Source organism: Scardinius erythrophthalmus, assembly GCF_964197995.2.
Source record: "Scardinius erythrophthalmus genome assembly, chromosome: 7".
NCBI classification, from domain to species: domain Eukaryota; kingdom Metazoa; phylum Chordata; class Actinopteri; order Cypriniformes; family Leuciscidae; genus Scardinius; species Scardinius erythrophthalmus.
The window spans coordinates 8,808,180-8,829,625 of NC_138227.1; the positions used below are offsets into that span (position 1 = coordinate 8,808,180).

Consider the following 21,446-nt stretch of genomic DNA (forward strand, 5'->3'; position numbering starts at 1 on the left):
TATTCAATTAGAGAACAATTAATTTAAAGAGTAATAATATTTCACAATATTACTGTTTTTACCATGTTTTCACTTTGATCAAATAAATGCAGCCTTTTAAAAACTTGAGAGAGAAAAAATAAATTATTCCAAACATTTGACCAGTAGTGTTTATATTTTTACGCATGTAAATGAAAAATAAAACCAGGGACATAAATATTATGACTAAACTGATCCAAATAGTGTCATTGTTCTCTGCAGGTTGGAGCATTGTGCGATCACAGATGAAGGTTGTGCTGCCCTGGCTTCAGCTCTGAGATCAAACCCTGAACACCTGAGAGAACTGGATCTGTCTTGGAATGAACTAAAGGTTCCAGGGAAGCTGCTCTGTGTTACTCTTGAAGATCCTCACTGTAAACTGGAGAAACTGAGGTAATATCTCTCTGATGACCTGTGTAACCTTGTTTTGTATTTGAGGATACAGTCAAATGCTGCATCTGAATTAGAATACTTCCCTATATAGTATGCCAAAAAAAAAAAAAAAAACAGTAGTATCCCATGAGGCCATGGGAGTGGATTCATGAATAAATGACAGTAACAACATGGTGGATGTAGTGCATCCAAATTTCATCCATGTCACCCATATTTATACTATATAGAACCATACTTTTTTAACGATCACGAAGAAAGTTCAAATTCAAATGTAGCACCTATTCAGACAGTATGTAATTTCGGATGCACCTACAGTTTTATTCGTATAGTGATTTTCACATGACATATTGTTTCAAAGCAGCTAGAACTAGCAGGATCTAGAGAACCTTCTGATGGGTATGCCAACATAAAGACAAGGAAGAGGATTGTAATCTTATCATAGTGATATGTATGGTCAAAGTCCCTTTCAAAGAAAGTCTGTTCACTCTTTGGACATTTTTGCAATGCCTCTGGGCGCCTAATTATGGCATCGAAGACCAAGTCCTATTTACTCTTATAGGGGAATCCTTCAATCTTCAAAACCTGCTTGCCACACTCAAATTTAAATTACTTAACTGCGAGTATATTGGGCCTATTTATAAGTAATGTGAGTGTACCATCTTTGTATATATAAAGTCTTTGGTATGGTTCATTTTGAACCAACTGAACCTTGTTTTGCAAACTGCAGAACTGTAGTGCATAATCCTGTCATTTTTATTAGCTTTTCTGCATTAGAAAACTAAAGGATCCAGAAAGAAAAGAAAAGAAATAAAAACTTAACCAAATCCACAGTTCTCATGTTGCTGGATCTGTCTGCTGTGTTGGACAAAGTTAACCACCAGATTCTCGTGTCAATCCTAAAGACGAAGGGCATCTCGGGAACTGCACTCCAACCGTTCAAGTCTTACCTCTCAGGTAGGTTGTTCAGTGTCGTGGAGGGGTGAGGTGTCTAAGTCACAACATCTAGCTACTGGGGTGCCTCAGGGCTCAGTGCTTGGACCACTTCTCTTCTCCATCTGCATTTCATCAGTAGGATCTGTCATTCAGAAACATAGGTTTTCCTATCACCGCTAAGCTGATTACACACAACTCTACTTCTCATTCCAACCAGAGGATTCGACAGTTGCTGCTCGCATCTAAGCCTGCCTGACAGACATTTCTTGCTGGATGAAGGACCACCACCTTCAACTAAACCTGGCGAAGACAGAGCTGCTTGTGGTCTCGACCAACTTCTCCATTCAGCTAAGTTCAACATCCATAACTCCATCAAGGTCAGCAGAAACCTTGGAGTTGTGATTTATGATCAATTGAACTTCACAGACCACATTGCTAGAACTGCCCTGTCCTACAGATTTGCCTTACAACATTAGGAGGATCAGGGCCTTCCTATCGGAGCATGCTACACAACTCCTTGTCCAAGCGCTTGTTCTATCCAAGCTGGACTATTGTAATGCTCTCTTTGCAGGCCTTCCAGCTTGCACTCTCAAACCTCTGCAACTGATCCAGAATGCTGCAGCAAGAGTGGTCTTGAACGAGCCGAAGAGAGCACATGTCACTCCTCTCCTCACAAAATTGCACTGGTTGCCAATTGCTGCTAGCATCAAATTCAAGGCACTGATGCTTGCCTGGAGTCTGGAGTAAACTCATTACTCCAGACTTACGTGTCATCCAGAAGCTTGCATTCTGCAAGTGAACCTCGTCTCGAGCGGGCCATCTCAAAGAGGCACAAAATCACTTTCACAGACCTTCACCTTGACTGTTCCCTGCCGGTGGAATGACCTGCCTTACTCAACCCAACCTAAGTCCGTAGCCATTTTCAAATGGCTGAGGCCTCATCTTTTTCGGCAACACTTGATCCATTAATACTTTCTTAGACTAACTTACTACTTACTTAGACTTAGTTAGACTAAACTGGGAAGGTTCACAGCACTTGTATATTGTTGTCCTATTGTTAGTTTAACTGCTTCTATTGCTCTCCTCATTTGTAAGTCGCTTTGGATAAAAGCATCTGCTAAATGATTAAATGTAAATCTAGTTAAACCTTCCCTGAGTCCTTAACTTCATTATTCTGATTTGTGAAATCTTTTCGGGCAGTTAACCCTTCCCTGAGTGCCTAACCCTTTAAGGGTTAACTGACCAAAACTGCACCGTGAAAGATTTCATTTATATTGATCAGTGGTTCAGACATCGTACGTGCTCATACCGGTAATCCTCATTCTTTGCTCACACACAGCATCATACAGGTAATGTACTGGTAATGTTTCAACTCCTCATACTGGTAAATTGCTAGAACAGATTTACAGATTTTTTAAAAGGTCCTGTCCAAACATGATTTCTTAAAAGTAATTTACCAGTGAAGACTGTGTGTGAAAGGGGCTATTGTGATATCTGCTACACATTTGTGGTCATTCTTTGAAAAGATAGTTTCTGCTCTTCTGATCTACATGTTCTGCAGTAAGAGATTTAAGTGTGTGTCATTGTTCTCTACAGGTTGAGTTATTGTGGCATCACAGATGAAGGTTTTGCTGCTCTGGCTTCAGCTCTGAGATCAAACCCCTCACACCTGAGAGAACTGGATCTGACTGGGAATAAACTAGGAATGCAGTTGCTTTCTGATCTAAAGAAAGACCCACGCTATAAGCTAGGGCTGCAACGATAAGTGCAATATAGTACAAATGCATATCCAAATCCCCAGGACAAAATGAATCCAACAATTTGTCTGAAAAAAATCTGGTTTAACTGAAAAATTTAAATGAGTCCAAATATGCATGTATTCTCAGTGGTAGATTTTTTTCAAGATTCAATTCTTGCTGTACCAAAATCATATTGAATGGTTACTACAAAACTGAGGTATTCCAAAGTGTGAATTTTGTGGACCATTGCAGCCCTATTTTTTATAATCTGGGCATACTCCGTAATAAAAATAAAACAAACAAAAAAAAAATTTCATTTCAAACATGCTAATTTGAAATTTGTTTTAAATATGTAAATGTCTGTATAATAATATTTTCACTATGTGAACGTGATAAACCGAGAGAATTGGCTTATTATAAACTTCTATATTATAAGTATTATAAGTATTAAGCAAACTTAAAGTAAATACAATGTTTGCTTAGTGTTTCCAAATTAGATCTAATTTTGTGTATCAGAAATTATGTATCATTCTGCATGTGTCATTTTAATATTGTTAAGCTTTTAGATAGCAGTGTTATCTATGATCAGCTGATGGTGAATGAGCTCTAATTTGAGTTCTTCCTGTGTCCTCGTAAACCAAATGGCTTAAATAACCTATAAACTGTTGTGTTTTTTTTTTTGTGGAAAATGTAAAAATGCAGAAGGTTTTCTGTGATGGGTAGGTTTAGGGGTAGGGTATACAGTTTGCACAGTATAAAAAGCATTATGTCTATGGAAAGTCCCTGTAAACAACATATTCAAGTGTGTGTGTGTGTGTGTGTGTGTGTGTGTGTGTGTGTGTGTGTGTGTGTGTGTGTGTGTGTGTGTGTGTGTGTGTGTGTGTGTGTGTGTGTGTGTGTGTGTGTGTGTTTGTGTTTTTGTGTTTCTTTTGTATTCTGAATGATAATAACAATGCATAATTTGAGATTCAAACTTCCAGAAAAAAAGTCAAGCATTACAGAATGCCTGTGATACACTGGTCATTGTTGGTAAATTGTTCATTAAGTCATAGGGTAAGAATTTGAAAAAAAAAATCCACCTATGGGTAAATGAATCGTAAAAAGTGTTAGATGTTCTTCACCAGCAGAGGGCCACATAGGCACTCTGTCAAATGTCTTTCAAACATCTTTGGTGTATGTTCACATTAAAACTGTCTTTACATCACCATGCCTTCAGTTATTTTCTACTACCTTTTAAATACATTTTATATAGGTTATAGGTGTTACGTTGTCCCAAACTTTCTAGACTTTCAATCGACAAAAGAATATGAAAATACATTTTTAAAAATATGCACTTACACAAACTGATACATCTAACAAATAACAAACACATTTGAATAAAATTAAAAGTTTATTTACTTTATTTTTTATTTTTTTTATGAATGAATGAATGGATTTTATGCTGCCTTCATGTGCTATAGGAAATGTCTTACTTCCCATTTTGGGGCCGGTTGCAAGACTATAGGTTATTGACTGGAACACTGTTTGTTATGTTTCGTGGTCCAGGCTGGGCCAGTTTGTTTTTGTTGGCGTTTGTGGAGCCTGGGCTGTCTATAGAGACCAGGTTTTTTTTTTTTACAGTGAGTTCAGAGGACAGGCAGCTAGCGGATAGTGAGGAGATGTTTGCTGTATGTGACAAAAAAAATTCGGCCTAAAAAACTTGACATCGCTTATAGCACCGTTAAAGTAACAATTAATACACCACTGTTAAAATTATACACTCATGACATGTATCATAAATCAGAATGTACCTCTGGCTTAACCATATTCAATTGTAAGCTAAAATGTAATTGACACCCTGAGTTTTGTGAATCCTTTGACAATATCTGGATTTTCTGGAAGTCAGACACAATCCGTGTATAGACAAATACAATCTGACTGATCTACTAACATACAGTTATATTTTTCAAAATTATATTATGAAGACAATGACTTATCATTGACAGGATAGTATGTGAAACGTGTTAAGACTTCTCCAAAAGATAACCAGTCAGTTAAGGAAATGAGATCGCACAGGTGCCCTTCCCTCTCCTTTAAATGAAGTCACACAAAACCTTATTACTGACATGAAAAAGATGGGTTAGATGTGTGAAAGATGCCTCAATCCAAAAAGCTTTCACAGGCAGGCATTCATTCATCTACCTGAAGACCCTCGGATCCGGTGCTTTGGATAATCAGCCAATTTAAAAAAAAAAAAAAAAAAAAAAAAATATATATATATATATATATATATATATATATATATATATATATATATATATATATATATATATATATATATATATATATATATTATTAATGTTCTGGTGTCCTTTGTGCGTTAGTAATTTACCAAAACAATAATTTCAGGGATATTGCGAGTTATGCTGATGTTTTTTCCCTTCTGTACATTATAAGTAAGGCTTTGTGAAACTGCACAGCTTTTCTAGTTTCATTAATGACATTCTCCTTCCCACACCAACTACGAACACATTTTCTTTCATGTATGCCTATGAAAGACAATGGAGCCAATCAGAGTAGGTATGGGGCGGGGCAACACGTGCAGCCACGCCCCGATCCGCAGGCTGCATCCAGGTCCTTCTCGGTAAATGAATGATCGTCAGGATTGTTACTGCACTCCTTTGAAGCTGCAATGGTTTAATCCTGCGGTCATAGGCGGAGTTTGGGGAGTTCAGTTTAGGAGTTATCATCTTAGTGCAGAATGAATGAGTAAAGATGTTTGTTGTTAGGATGACAACAAGTTTTAAAAGTTACATTTTTAGGATAATTACATTTTCAGGCTGCTCTTCCTCAGTGGTCTAAATGCGCTCGTCAATGTCAAAATTATCAAGCTAGCCAATCAAATCAAGGAAGGCGGAACTTACTGTTTTTCCGTCACTGTCACAAGTTCGTGGAAAGAAAGATAAGTAGCTAACAGCTAACTGTTTAACGACAAAACATCTTCATCAACCGTTATAGTCTATGATTGCAAACGACTTGGCAAGAAACGTTTGCATTTTAGCCATATTCGACACACGAATGAATAGTGTAGGCTATGTGTGCACATTTAAAATAAAAAATATTAATTGCAAATATTTTAAATTGATTTCTTAGACCTATTATGTCTTTTACTATTTCTATTTATTCATTCCATTAAATACATTTTAATCTTTAAATTATTTAAAACCATTTAAATATTTTTCCCGACGTGGCCTCGGCGAAAGTGAAAGTTAGTTTTTGTCAGGGACCAATTTTGTGCATAAAGGAACTGCATCACGTTGTCAAAATAGCAAAAAGAGTGAGTATTAAAGATTATCGCTTTAAAGACTTAACAGCATGCAATAAGTTTGTTGTAGTAGACTATGTATTGGTTGTACACCGTAGAAAGACGTTTATCTTGTAGTGAGGCCCGTTTATGTCAGTATCACCAGTTACGGATCATATGTAGGCCCTACATAGGCTACTGTAGGAAAGTTAGTCATTGTCCATTTAATCTTTGAGTAAGTTCATTCTGTTTATTAGCATACTTAATCACATATCTGTACTTAATATTTTACATTAAGGACACTATAAAAATATATAAATATTAATAATAATTATATCACCATTCTGTGAAAGTTTATCCAGGTAGGGGGCAAACTTTTTTTCTTGCATTTTATAACTTAGCATGTGTCCCAACACAAGATAAGAGAATGTTTTCTTGTTTATTAACTAGAATGACAACCACATTTTATTACTAACTAACTAACAGCCTTACATTTAGAAGACTCACAACCACATTTTTGGTAAATCTTTGCTGCTTAAAATATGAATGTCTGGAGTCACTGGACTCGATATGCAACAGTCAGCAGATTTTACAGTTGTTTGTTTGGTTTTACGGTTGGTTACATGCACTTCTCAACGATTAGGCAAAACTCTTCTCAACTCTCAATGAACTGTGAAAAATTATGTGGATGGATGTAAGATAAGACTCATCTGATCCACCTATGCAGCTATAATATGGATGACACACAGACATCCAGTAATGGAGATTTTTGTTCAGGAATCAGGTAGGCTACTCTTAAAAGACTTCAAATGTACTGGTGCTCCAGTAAAATATCACATTGGTGTCACAAGTTTGAGTCTTAGGTACTCAATTTAAGTAAAGATATGCCAAAATTCATTCACATTCATTCATAAAGCAGTTTCTTAACTGTTACAGTTCAGTCCAACATAGGAGAACAGAATCTCCAGAGCCCAGCTGTGTGTCAATGAAGAGTGATCAGTCTATGGATCCTCCATTACGTTTTAATAACGGAAACACTTCATCTGGCTGCAGGTACAGATAATATTTATGCATACATACGGTATCAGTGTTTTGTTTACATTGTTGAATGAGACAGGAAATTCATTGTGTAACTTATATGCTGCCATTTATTTTGTCATCTAATGTTTTCATGTTCACAATGCTGTTCACACAAAAGCACTTAGTACATGATACAGATTTACACTTCTGCATTATGTGAGCCTTCTGTTCTTCCTGACCTAAGGACAATATGTTTATATATAAAAAGTCTGCTTTATAAAGCTTCTCTAAACATTTACAGTTCAGTCAAGAAGAAGAGAACAGAATCTCCAGAACCCAGCTGTGTGTCTGTGAAGAGTGATCAGTCTATGGATCCACCACTACGTTTTAATAACGGAAACACTTCATATGGCTGCAGGTAAAATTTTTCTGCAAACATATTCTAAATATGTATGTAACATTTATAAAACATGCGATACAAATAAATATGCCTACAGTGTTTAGCATAGGATTTTGTGAAACTGTGGTGGGTGGACCTCGGTCCCTCTAGAGGGGTTCAGAGGCATTCCTCAGTCACAGCCTGTTTTATTAAGTACCATTATCATTCACCAGTTAGTCTGACTCTGCAATATCTTTATGCTCAGTTTACACATAGGACATCCACACCAGGGAACAGCTGCATCAACTGTTTTCAGGTAACCTGAGAGATTTTTTTATTTTAATTCAATAATCAAAACTTCTTTTATTTCATACACCTCATAAGACTTTTACTAGGCATCCCAACTGTAATATTAAGAGTGTATGTCTCACTACATAGTGTAAAATTATATATTTTTAAATATTCCGCATGGGAAATGACTGCTGGTTTAAAAGTTTTAATATTATCAGTCATTAGTTACTGAAAAACCTGCTTTTGTTACTGTAGCAATATGGGATTGTTTTGATAGATATTTACACTATAAGAGGCTTCATAAAGTAAATAACATGCTGTGTCACAGTCAAGGTCAGTTTGTTTTGTTTCACTCAGTCACATGTGCTTCCTTTGTCTAGTTTCCCGCCACTTATACATTGTCATGGTTACTGATATGATTAGTTCTCTTAGTTCAGCTGTGTCTCCTTATTAACCTTGTTTGTACCACTACTTAAGTTACTTTGGTCCCTCAGTTCATTGTCCGTTGTTGTCTTTGCACTAGCACATTGTTATGTATGTTGGCTTGTTATTCTGAGTTCATAATAAATCTTATGTTCTTTTATAATCATCTTCGTCTTCTGTGGATCTAAGCATTACAGCCGGACCCTATAGATCATCATGTGTTCCAAATGATTACCAACCTCTTCCACAGAACAACCAGTCTAGATCTGCTTACAGGTGATTTTATGTTTGAATATGTGTTTAATACCAGCATTAATTTTGTCTGTTTGTTTCAGCAGTACCATAACCATTAAAATGATAGTTCACCCAAAAAATTAAAAGTCTCTCGTTGTTTCTTTCTCTTGAAAGGGAATGTCTCAGGTTACTACTGTAGCCATTGTTCCTTGAAGGGAACAAAAAGCTGCGTCATTCTGCCATACTTCCAGCTTGCCATGGCATTGGACTCATTTCACACATGCTTCAAGACGCAATCACCGTCGGTACTATGACACAGAGTCTCGTTCCCTTCTCAGGAAACAATAGTTACAGTCGTAACGTTTTTCCAGTTGGAGATAATGGTTCTTAGTGTAGTTCTTTTGAGTCCAAGAGCCTTTGTAAGGCCTGTAAGTACTCGTCAGACTTAACTTGCAAGGCTTACAAGGCCTGTGTGAAAGCCGCCTCTGCCATTCACGCCATGGCGTTGCTGCAGGTCCATCAGGCCAAGTCATTGAAGGAACTGCACAAGGGTGGTCACAATCCACAAGTTCTCCTGGAACTTCGTGGCGCGGCGGACCTCGCGCTTCGTGTGACGAAGGTCACTGCACGGTCAGTGGGTCGTGCGATGACCACCAGAGTGGACACAGGAACGCCATCTCTGGCTGTGTCTGGCTGACATGAGGGAGACCCCCGTTCCTTTACTCCCCCGTGTCCCAGACCGGCCTCTTCGGCGACGCGGTCGAGAACTTTGCCCAGCAGTTCTCGGCTCTACAAAAGCAGACTGATGCCATCAAACACATCTGCTGCTGCCTCCACCCCCCCGCCCGCCGGTCTCTAAGTCTGCTCGTTGCCGGGGGCGGCCTTCTGCGTCTGCCCTCACACCCGCCACTGGTCTCAAAACCAGCGGTACCCAAATTCTCAATAAAAGAGCAGTTTCTTTCATCTCTGGGTCCGAAGAAGGCCCGAAGAGCAGTGGGGGAGAGAATCCTCACCACTCTCATCCCCCTCTTCTATCGCCAGCGGGCAGCAGTGTGCGGTTCGAGAGCGCAACCAAGCTGCCTCCTGCACCTCCTACCACATGGAACCAGGTAAGTGTTCCTCAGCACACTCAGACTCCGCTACGGGCCGCCTCCCAGAGAGAGCCTCCTGAGCCGCGTCCCTGTGTTCCACCGTGCTGCCCCTCTCCGGGTACACCTATGGTCCCTTTGGTCCTACTTGTACGGTCTCTACAAGCCTGGTTAGCGTTCCCCAGTCCGTCTCGCTGGCTCATCTGGACCATCAGGCTCGGCTATGCGATTCAGTTCGCCCGGTATCCCCCGGGCCATCCACTCAACATCCAAGTTTCGGGCCAGGGTACACCTATGGTCCCTTTGGTCCTACTTGTACGGTCTCTACAAGCCTGGTTAGCGCTCCCCAGTCCGTCTCGCTGGCTCATCTGGACCATCAGGCTCGGCTATGCGATTCAGTTCGCCCGGTATCCCCCGGGCCATCCACTCAACATCCAAGTTTCGGGCCATCCACTCCACTACAGTGAGAGCAGTCGATGCCCATGTCTTGCGGGCGGAGATCGCAGTCCTACTGGCGAAGGATGCGATAGAGCCGGTCCCTCCAGCCGAGGTCAGGGCACTACAGTCCCTACTTGATTGTACCCAAGAAAGGAGGTGGGTTACGACCGATCTTGGACCTGTGAGTTTTGAATCGGAGCCACCACAAGCTACCATTCAAAATGCTCACGCAGAAACGCATTTTCGAATGCATCCATCCCCGAGATTGGTTTGCAGGACAACCTGATAGACCTGAAGGACGCGTACTTTAATGTCTCGATTCTCCCTCGACACAGGCCGTTTCTGCACTTTGCATTCGAGGGTCGAGCATTTCAGTACAAGGTCCTGCCCTTCAGTCTGTCCCTGTCTCCCCGTGTCTTCACAGAAGTCATGGAGGGGGTCCTTGTTCCCATGAGAGAACAGGGCGTTCGCATCCTCCGTTATCTCGACGACTGGCTCATATTAGCACAATCTCGAGATCAGTTATGCGAACACAGGGACCTCATGCTCAGGCACCTCAGCCAGTTGGGTCTTTAGGTCAACTGGGAAAAGAGCAAACTCGACCCTGTGCAGAGGATCTCTTTTCTCGGTATGGAGTTGGATTCGGTTGCGCAGACAGCACGCCTCACAGAGCAACACGCTCAGTCAGTGCTGAACTGCTTGAACACGTTCAAAGGCAGGACGGCGGTTCCACTGAAATTTTTTTTTTATATATATTGCTTTTTTGTGATTTTTTTGCCTTTTTTATTGTGACAGGACAGTAGAGAGTTGACAGGAAGCGAGGTGGGAGAGAGACGGGGGACGGGATCGGGGAAAGGTCCACGAGCCGGGACTCGAACTCGGGCTGCCCGAGTGCAATGGCGCTACATGTCGGGGCTGACCATGAGGCCATCGGCGCCGACTCCACTGAAATTCTTTCAGAGGCTCCTGGGGCATATGGCAGCAGCAGTAAGTCTGCTCGGGCTCCTCCATATGAGACCGCTTCAGCACAGGCTTCACAGCCGAGTCCCGAGATGGGCGTGGCATCACGGCACTCACCGAGTGACAGTCACACTGGCGTGACGCCAGACCTTCAGCCCATGGTCAGACCCCTTGTTTCTGCGGGCAGAAGTGCCCTTGGAACAGGTGTCCAGGCATGCTGTGGTGTTCACAGATGCCTCTGCCACCGGCTGCCACGTACAACGGGCATGCAGTGTCAGGGGTGTGGACGGGCCCTCAACTGCATTGGCACATCAACTGCCTCGAGTTGTTAGCAATACGTCTCACTCTGAGCCCCTTAAAGAGGCCGCTACAGGGCAGGGACGTGCTGGTCCGTACGGACAACACTGCGACCATTGCGTACATCAACCTACAAGGTGGTCTACGCTTCTGTCGCATGTCGCAACTCGCCCGCCATCTCCTCCTCTGGAGTAAGAAGTATCTGAGGTCGCTTCGAGCCATGTATGTCCCTGGTGTGCTTAACCGTGTGGCTGACGAGCTGTCACGAGCTGTGCTCCCGGGAGAATGGCGACTCCACCCCAAGCTAGTTCAGCTGATCTGGAGAGAGTTCGGGGAGGCTCAGGTAGACCTGTTTGCCTCCTCAGAGACCTCCTACTGCCAGCTGTTTTACTCCCTGACCGAGGGAACACTCGGCACGGATGCACTGGCACACAGCTGGCCCCAGGACCTCCGCAAATATGCGATCCCCCCAGTGAGCCTACTTGCGCAGACCCTGTGCAAAGTCAGGGAGGACGAGGAGCATGTCCTTCCGGTGGTTCCCAGAACTCATGCTCCTCGTGACATTTCCTCCCTGGCCCATTCCTTTGCGGAATGACCTCCTGACTCAGAGACAGGGCACACTATGGCACCCGCGTCCGGACCTCTGGAAACTCCATGTCTGGTCCCTGACTTACCCCCAGAGGTACTTAACACCATCACTTCTGCGTGAGCGCCGTCTATGAGACGTGCGTATGCCTTGAAGTGGAACCTGTTCGTTGAGTGGTGTTCTTCTCGCTGAGAGGACCCCCGAAGATGTTCGAAAGGGTCCGTGCTTTCCTTCTTGCAGCAAGGGTTGGAGCGAAAGCTGTCTCCCTCCACCCTCAAAACGACATGCTGCCGCTATTTCAGCATATCACGACCACATAGATGGCAAATCAGACGGAAAGCCCGACCTGGTCGTCAGGTTCCATAGGGGGGCAAAACTGTTAAACCCTCCTCGACCCCCCTCCATACCCTCTTGGGACCTTTCCCTGGTGCTTCGAGCACTTCAGGATGCTCCCTTTGAGCCATTGCAATCAGCAGACTTAAAGCTTCTCTCCTTGAAGACTTTGCTGCTGATTGCGCTGGCCTCTATCAAGAGGGTAAGGGACCTGCAAGCATTTTCGGTCGACAAATCATGCCTAGAGTTCGGGCCGGGTGACAACCATGTTGTACTGAGACCCTGGCCTGGCTATGTGCCCATGGTTCCTACCACTCCCTTCAGAGACCAGGTAGTGAACCTACAAGCGCTGCCCCTGGAAGAGGCAGACCCAGCCCTGGCTTTGCTCTGTCCCGTTTGCGCCCTGCGTCTGTACGTGGACAGAACTCAAAGTCTCAGGACCTCAGACCAGCTCTTTGTCTGTTATGGAGGCCAGCAGAAGGGAAAGGCTGTCTCCAAGCAGAGGATGGCCCACTGGATAGTGGATGCCATCGCCTTGGCTTACCAAGCACAAGGCGTGCTCTGCCCGCTCAGGTTGCATGCTCACTCCCACGAGAGGCGTTGCATCCTCCTGGGTGCTGGCATGTGGCTCCTCGCTAACAGATATCTGCAGAGCTGTGGGCTGGGCGACGCCTATCTATGTTCGCTAGATTTTATAGCCTACGTGTAGAGCCGGTCTCCTCCCATGTTCTCACCCTAAAAGGGTAGAAGCACTGAGAGGCCCAGCTCTGTCGGCTTGCTGCACCCTATTGTACTCCTTATTCCTACAGAGTGAAAAACCTGTGAGTTCTCCAACACCCACGGCCCGGACATGGCGGAGTGTCCGGTGCCAGGTTTATCCATTGAATCCTTGAGAACCGGGTTTAGGCTGGGTTCCATATGTGTGACCCTACGGGGATCCCATATATGTATCCTTCCATGGCTGCTCCTAATCGAAATCCTAATCTTTCTCTGTTTTGCAGCAGCTGTGGCGCTTTGGTAGGGATTCCTATTAGTCGGTCCGACGTACGTCGAGAGTGACCGACTGATATCGAACGTCTCGGATACATATGGCAACCCTCGATCCCTGAAGAAAGGAATGGAGACGTACCTCCCGTCGCTACATCTGCTGCTGCCCGTCGGGGCGACCAGCTTATCAGGCTTGGCTCCTTAGCAAAAAAACTGTGCAATCGCACCTCCTGCTCATTATATACCCGCGCTGTGTGGCTGAGCAGCAGATGCAAATGATTGCACGCCAATGTGCATAGGCTCATTTAGTTTCACTCGAAGTAGATTGGCCTCTCTAGCGAGATTCCTTTTTTCACAGCACTATTTTAAACCTTTAAACATACACCTATCAAAGGCATATGCAACTGGAATGGCATAAGTAATGATGAGAGAATTTTTGGTTGAACTATCCCTTTAAATATATTTTAAATAAATTAGAGAGTTGTCATGTGCACAAGTGTAATAATGTGTTATTTTCATTTTACAGCAATAAAGTCCTGAACGCATTTAGATTAAATCTGAAGAATAAGTTTCAGTGTCTTTACGAGGGAACAGCAAAGCAGGGAAACCCAACACTCCTGAATGAGATTTACACAGAGCTCTACATCACAGAGAGTGAGAGTGGAGAGATCAGTAATGAGCATGAGGTGAGACAGATTGAGACACAATCCAGAAGAGCAGCAACAGAGGACACACCAATCAAATGCAATGACATCTTTAGACCTTTACCTGGACAAGACAAACCCATCAGAACTGTGCTGACAAAGGGAGTCGCTGGCATTGGAAAAACAGTCTCTGTGCAGAAGTTCATCCTGGACTGGGCTGAAGAGAAAGAGAACCAGGACATCCAGCTCATATTTCCACTTCCTTTCAGAGAGATCAATTTGATGAAGGACAAAACAATCAGTCTTTCAGATGTTCTTCATGTCTTTTTCCCTGAAACAAAAGAAAGGAATATACCCAGTGACAAATATAAAGTGTTGTTTATCTTTGATGGTCTGGACGAGTGTCGTCTGTCTCTGGATTTTCAGAGCGATGTGAGGTTGTGTGATGTAACTGAATCAGCCTCAGTGGACGTGCTGTTGACGAACCTCATTGTGGGGAATCTGCTTCCCTCTGCTCTCATCTGGATCACCTCCAGACCAGCAGCAGCCGATCTCGTCCCCTCTGAGTGTGTCCATCGAGTGACAGAGGTACGAGGCTTCAATGAGCCACAGAAGGAGGAATACTTCAGGAAGAGAATCAGTGATAAGTGTCTGGCCAATAAAATCATCACACACCTGAAGTCATCAAGGAGCCTCTTCATCATGTGCCACATCCCAGTGTTCTGCTGGATCTCAGCCACTGTTCTGGAGAAGATGTTGAGCGAAGCAGAGAGTGGAGAGATTCCCAAGAGTCTCACTCAGATGTACACACACTTCCTGATGGCACAGATTAGCATCAAAGACACAAAGTACAATGAAAAGAAGGACACAGACAAAAAGATGATTTTCAAACTGGGGAAACTGGCTTTTCAGCAGCTTGTAAAAGGCAATGTGATCTTCTATGAGGAAGACCTGAGAGAGTGTGGCATTGATGTGACCGAAGCATCAGTTTACTCAGGATTGTGCACTCAGATCTTCAGAGAGGAGTTTGGCTGGTATCAGGGGAAAGTCTTCTGCTTTGTTCATTTGAGCATTCAGGAACATCTAGCGGCTCTATATGTGCATCTCTCCTGTACAAACAACAACAGAAATGTGTTAGACCAAATCACCCAAAGAAGTTTGTTGTCTAAAGTTAAGGACTGGTTTAAACACAATTCATCAGAACATGTGTCATTATCAGAGCTGCATCAGAGAGCTGTGAATGAGGCTCTACAGAGTAAAAATGGACATCTGGACTTTTTCCTGCGGTTCCTTCTGGGTCTGTCAGTGGAGTCTAATCAGATTCTCCTACGACCACTGATAAAACAGACAAGAATAAGATCTGAAAGCAATAAGGAAACAGTTGATTGCATCAAGAAGAAGATCAGGACCATTGACTCTCCAGAGAAATTTATCAATCTGTTTTACTGTCTGAATGAACTGGGTGATCATTCACTAGCGGAGGAAATACAACAGTATCTAAAATCTGGAACAATAAAGGAAGCCAAACTCTCTTCCTCTCAGTGGTCAGCTGTAGCCTTTGTGTTGATGACATCAGAGGAGAAGCTGGATGAGTTTGATCTCAAGACATTTGTTGAAGGAAACAATAAAGCTGAAAATATGCATGTTTTTCAGAAGCTGCTGCATGTGATTAAAGAGTCCAGATCAGTTCAGTAAGTATCATTGAGAACAATCACTTCACTGTTAAACTTCACTTCACTAAGTTAAAAGCTCATAAAGCTTCAGTGCTGCGGATGTTGATGAGAGTTTAGTGTCAGTATTTTTATGTGTTTTCTATACAGTTCTATCTGCAGATTAGTTTTAAACAAGTTTAAAGTTACAAATGAATCAATACAAAATATTGAGTTAATTCAAATTGAAACTTGGAAAAGAATGTGTATGAATAGGGTTTTTTATAACAGAATGAATGAATTACATTGGAAATGCAATTTATTGTTTATTACAGGAAGTTACTTTTTTTGTTGTTGTATGTTTTCAGTTCATAGTGTTTACAATTATGATTTTCATATCTCTCCAGCTTGAGTGACTGCGGTCTCACAGGTGAAGGTTGTGCTGCTCTGGCTTCAGCTCTGAGATCGAACCCCTCACACCTGAGAAAACTGAACCTGTCTTGGAATAAACTAGGAAGTTCTGGTGTGACGCTTCTCTGTGCTGCTCTCAAGAATCCTCACTGTAAACTGGAAATACTATGGTAAGATCATATTTGACTCACACATGAAACAATGTAAAGTCTGCTGCTGTGAGTTCAGCTGATTGAACTGTAAATGATTAAACACTTTGAGATGATATAGAGTGAAGAGTGTGTTGTTGTTCTCTACAGGTTGTGGGATTGTGGCGTGACAGATGAAGGTTGTGCTGCTCTGGCTTCATTTCTGAGATCAAACCCCTCACACCTGAGAGAACTGGTTCTGTCTTGGAATAATCTACGAGATTTGGGCGTCAAGCTTCTCTGCACTGGACTTAAAGAACCTCACTGTAAACTGGAGAAACTATGGTAAGATCATCTCTCTGATAGTCACACGTGTCTGTCCTCAGCAAGACAAGTCCTTTAATATAAATTCTAAGACTAAAATCATCTATAAATAAATGCTCTGTTAAACACACTAAATCTCAGCTCAAGTGACTCTGATGACTGAAGATTAAATTAATTTCATTAATCTCCATCACATCACATGACCTACTGCTGTTTTTGACACATCAAACATTTACTTCAGTTGCTTATGGTAGTTTGATAAATACTGAACTTTGAAATAGCATTAATGTTTAAAAATAGTAATTTAAAGCCTCTGTATCTTACCACGCAGAGGACGGCTGACTCAGAGGTTTAGAGTTGAACAGACAAGAGTCTAAATGTATTTAGTTTGAACTCACTACTACGTGATCAATGAGTGAATGAAGGCTATAATCACTTTAGATTTCAACAATGAAAGCAAAGGCCTTCGCTCTAAATGGGTGATGATCTGAAGGAAATGAAGCTCATTAACATGATTTCAGTGCATGTTTAGGCTGTAGTTCTTACATTGTACATTAAGACTTTGAATATATCTATTGAGTTCATCACATTTCTATTTACACTGAACAAAATTATAAACGCAACACTTTTGTTTTTGCCCCTATTTTTCATGAGCTGAACTCAAAGATCTAAGACTTGTTCTATGTACACAAAAGGCCTACTTCTCTCAAATATTGTTCACAAATCTGTCTAAATCTGTGTTAGTGAGCACTTCTCCTTTGCCGAGATCATCCATCCACCTCACAGGTGTGGCATATCAAGATGCTGATTAGACAGCATGATTATTGCACAGGTGTGCCTTAGGCTGGCCACAATAAAAGGCCACTCTAAAATGTGCATTATATACAACATGATATGTAATATACGACAGCGTGTTCCAGGTCCTGCCAATATCCAGCAACTTCTCACAGCCATTGAAGAGGAGTGGACCAACATTCCACAGCCCAAAATCAACAACCTGATCAACTCTATGCGAAGAAGATGTTTGGAGATGACTGGTTTTCAGCCCCCCCCCGGACCCCCCCAATACAGTAAAACTGCACATTTTAGAGTGGCCTTTTATTGTGGCCAGCCTAAGGTACACCTGTGCAATAATCATGCTGTCTAATCAGCATCTTGATATGCCACACCTGTGAGGTGGATGGATTATCTCGGCAAAGGAGAAGTGCTCACTAACACATATTTAGACAGATATTTGAGAGAAATAGGCCTTTTGTGTACAGAAAAAGTCTTAGTTCTTTGAGTTCAGTTCATGAAAAATGGGGGCAAAAACAAAAGTGTTGTGTTTATAATTTTGTTCATTGTAGTTTATAAGCTGCCAGATGAGAAAAAGCATGTATTTGATCACAAGAGTTAATAAATTATATGTAATGGGGACCACGTGGGTCCCGTGAAGCAAATGTCCTCCTGTAGGAGTTTATTAGAGGAGCAAGTGACTGTTTCTCCAGTCAGAAATGTATTTTATATCACTATGAAACAATATCTCTCATTCAACTCTGTGTGTCTATTTAGCCCTGAAGCACATGACCGTTTCAAACAGCACTATTGAGCATCAACATGCATAAATCTCATTCTATCAGCAGCAGTATGTGGGAATGCTTGTCATTATATCTCCCACAAACTACAGACATTTAAACTACAATTTAAACAGTGTCATTGTTTTCAACAGGTTGAGGGATTGTGGCGTCACAGATGAAGGTTGTGCTGCTCTGGCTTCAGCTCTGAGATCAAACCCTGAACACCTGAGTCAACTCAATCTGTCTGAGAATAACCTGGGAAGTTCTGAAGTGCAAATACTTTTTGATCTAAAGGATGATCCACATTATAAACTGGAGAAGCTAAGCTACTGTGGGTATATTTTTTATTTAAAGCTTTTAAATTGGCCCAAGTTCAGTAACAGGTCTCATATGTTTGTAACGGAGAATATAAGATAATAATTCAGCTCCACTTCAGTCTTTGTACTTTTAATTCTGTGATGTGGCTGATTTATGAATATATTAATATATTTTCATCTCTTACAGTGTCTCTGTGCAAGTGATTAAGAGAGAGTTGTTTATCATTTATTGTTATTAATCTATTAACAGTTTTTCATTCATATCTCTGACTGTAATATACATATATTAATATCTCTGGCTGTTTTTCCTCAAATGATCTCCAGATGTGATGTGACTCAGTAATGTATCATACTCATATGTGACTGTCTGTGTGTTTTATTGTAGGACTCTCAGTCCAGTTTAGATGTCAGTCCAGTTTCCTCAGGATCAGCTGATGGAGAATAAGGAGCCTCTACAGAGACTGAAGACACATAGACACACAGCAATCACACTGACAAGCGTGACTTTGTAATGTAATTATTTTGTTGAGTCCTTCTCTTTTTGCTGGTATTTTTATTGTAATATCTGCTTTCCTAATGATCTTACTCTCTTGCTAAAATAAGAGTATAATATTTTATAAACATTTTCTATACATTTAAGTATAGGTGAAAGCATGGTGTTACTGAGGGAAAGAATTGCCTTTTTATCTTACCAGCAGATGGCGACAAAAGCTGAAAATTATTTATTACTTTTTTTCTAGTACATTTTCAAGTGATGTGTGATGAAGATGGATGCTTAAAAAAAAAGAGCACAGAACTTGTATTATTCCCATTAGAGTACACAGTGTTTGGTGTAATTGTAATTCATTTCTGTAATTTAATTCCACTGTTAAAATTCCACTGTCTAATTTTTTAGACAACTTTAGACACTATTAGACATTAGACACTTTAGACACTTTTAGACATTAGACACTATTAGACAGTTTCAAAGCTATTAACACCAGCAGCCATATCCCCCTGTAGCCCAAGACTGGTTGCCCACTGAAGCTAAGCAGGGCTGAGCCTGGTCAGTACCTGGATGGGAGACTCCTGGGAAAACTAGGATGCTGCTGGAAGAGGTGTTAGTGAGGCCAGCAGGGGGCGCTCACCCTGTGGTTTGTGTGGGTCCTAACGCCCTAGTGTTGTGATGGGGACACTATACTGTCAAAAGAACACCGTCTTTCAGATGAGACGTTAAACTGAGGTCCTGACTCTCTGGTCATTAAAAATCCCAGGATGTCCTTTGAAAAAGAGTAGGGGTGTAACCCCGGCATCCTGGCCAAATTTGCCCATTGGCCCCATCCATCATGGCCTCCTAATTATCCCCGGCCCATATACTGATTTTCTTCATCTTTTTGTCTCCACTTCACCAGTAAGCTGGTGTGTGGTGTGTGTTCTGGTGTAATATGGCTACCGTTGCATCATCCAGGTGATGCTGCACATTACTGGTGGTTGAGGAGATTCCCCCTTTGAGTACCCAGATAAGCGCTATATAAATGTAACGGATTATTAAATTGTAATGTACTATTATGTAAAAAGAAATGTTAAAGATGAAAGTTTTATGTCTTTTTCTGGACAATTTCAATGACGTTTGCCATTTTATAGTATTATGACTTATTATGATATTAGTTAATGAACGATTAAAGATGTACATCTTTAGAGCTACAGCTGAATTTATATGTATTTCACAAATTACTTACATAATCTCCAGTTAATATGAAACAGTTTATTGCAATTACATTCCTTTTCTCTTATGCAAAACATTCTGTACAATATTGTAAGTATGGTGGGATTTTCTGTCAAATAGTGTATCGGGGAAAAAATATATTCGAGGGCCCCATAGAGAACCATTTAAAGATGTTTAAAGGGTTAGTTCACCCAAAAATGAAATGTCATCAATTACTCTCATGTTGTTCATCTTCGAAACACGAATTAAGATATTTTTTATGAAATTTGGGAGATTTCTTTGCCTCCATTGACATTCCACACAACTACCACTTTGATGCTTCAAAAATTACATAAAGAGATTGTAAAACTAATCTAAATATGAATTAAGCAGTTTAGTAAAAAAAAAATCAGGCTTTTAATTTACATATAAATCTGACCCTTGCTGGCAAAATGAGTCGCAATGATCAAATTTTCAAAAATGAGTTTCAGATCTATCAGTTAGCGCGAGTAAGATCGCTTTGTTTACATCAGTACGAGTTTGAAAATCACATTTATTTGATTCAGGATCATACCATTGAGAATTTGCTATGAATATTCACAAAGTTGGAAGGCAGTGCTTTAAACCGATACCAAACTTGTGCTGAGGGAAGCGGAATCATCGAAAAGTGAGCAGAGAAAAACATTTTTCATGGACAAAGGAAAGGCACTCCTCTCAGAAAACGTACAAATAAAGATACTTTTAGATGTTTAATTGCTATTTGGAACACTGGGATCACTAGATGAGGGCGTAATGAAACTTTTTTTTGGAATGAAACAAAATTTTAATGTTTCACTTGTTTTGTCTGTACTGTAGTATGTAATTAGCCTGTGCGCATTCTGATCAAGTGTGCCACACATGCCCTGAATAGTGAAGCCAAAACGCCCCCAGGTGGTTGGTGCCAGTATAGGTCATAAACCCTGCCCTCTCCATGTATTCTAATGGGACATGAGGCAAACTAAACAATCAAATTACACTTTGTAGTTTTTTCACGCTGATGTGTTCGTTTCAAGTATTCATTTTTTTTAATTAAGTTTGGTTTTAGTTATTTGATGCTATGAAATGTAACGTCATGATTGACAGCTTCTCTGAGCGAAGTAGTGAGGCACCAACTGACTTTTTTTCGGGATTATCGGGAGGAGATTGGAACTTTAATTTCTACAATTCCTTAATTGTTTATTTCACACCGACATCATGAGTCGTTCTGCAGTAAACCGGACTAACCGATTCTACGGGAGTGCAGGCGGGGCCGTGATAGTGCGGCTCCACGTGCTCACTACTGCACAGACTCG

General features: G+C 41.4%; 1 protein-coding gene across 1 annotated transcript in view; it reads left to right on the plus strand.

Annotated features, from left to right (window-relative positions):
• Positions 1-20,114, plus strand: part of LOC308693256 (uncharacterized protein) — a gene marked incomplete at its 5' end in the record, with an annotated part of 32,450 nt that extends 12,336 nt beyond the window's left edge. The window contains 11 exons of the mRNA XM_081370050.1: positions 291-411; positions 7,094-7,150; positions 7,303-7,419; positions 7,688-7,804; positions 8,031-8,081; positions 8,669-8,755; positions 13,929-15,737; positions 16,103-16,276; positions 16,406-16,579; positions 18,267-18,445; positions 18,817-20,114. Of these exons, the coding sequence (XP_081226176.1) occupies positions 291-411; positions 7,094-7,150; positions 7,303-7,419; positions 7,688-7,804; positions 8,031-8,081; positions 8,669-8,755; positions 13,929-15,737; positions 16,103-16,276; positions 16,406-16,579; positions 18,267-18,445; positions 18,817-18,818 (2,888 nt within the window). The 3' untranslated portion in view covers positions 18,819-20,114. The remainder of the gene's footprint in view (positions 1-290; positions 412-7,093; positions 7,151-7,302; positions 7,420-7,687; positions 7,805-8,030; positions 8,082-8,668; positions 8,756-13,928; positions 15,738-16,102; positions 16,277-16,405; positions 16,580-18,266; positions 18,446-18,816) is intronic.
• Positions 20,115-21,446: the final 1,332 nt, after the last annotated feature.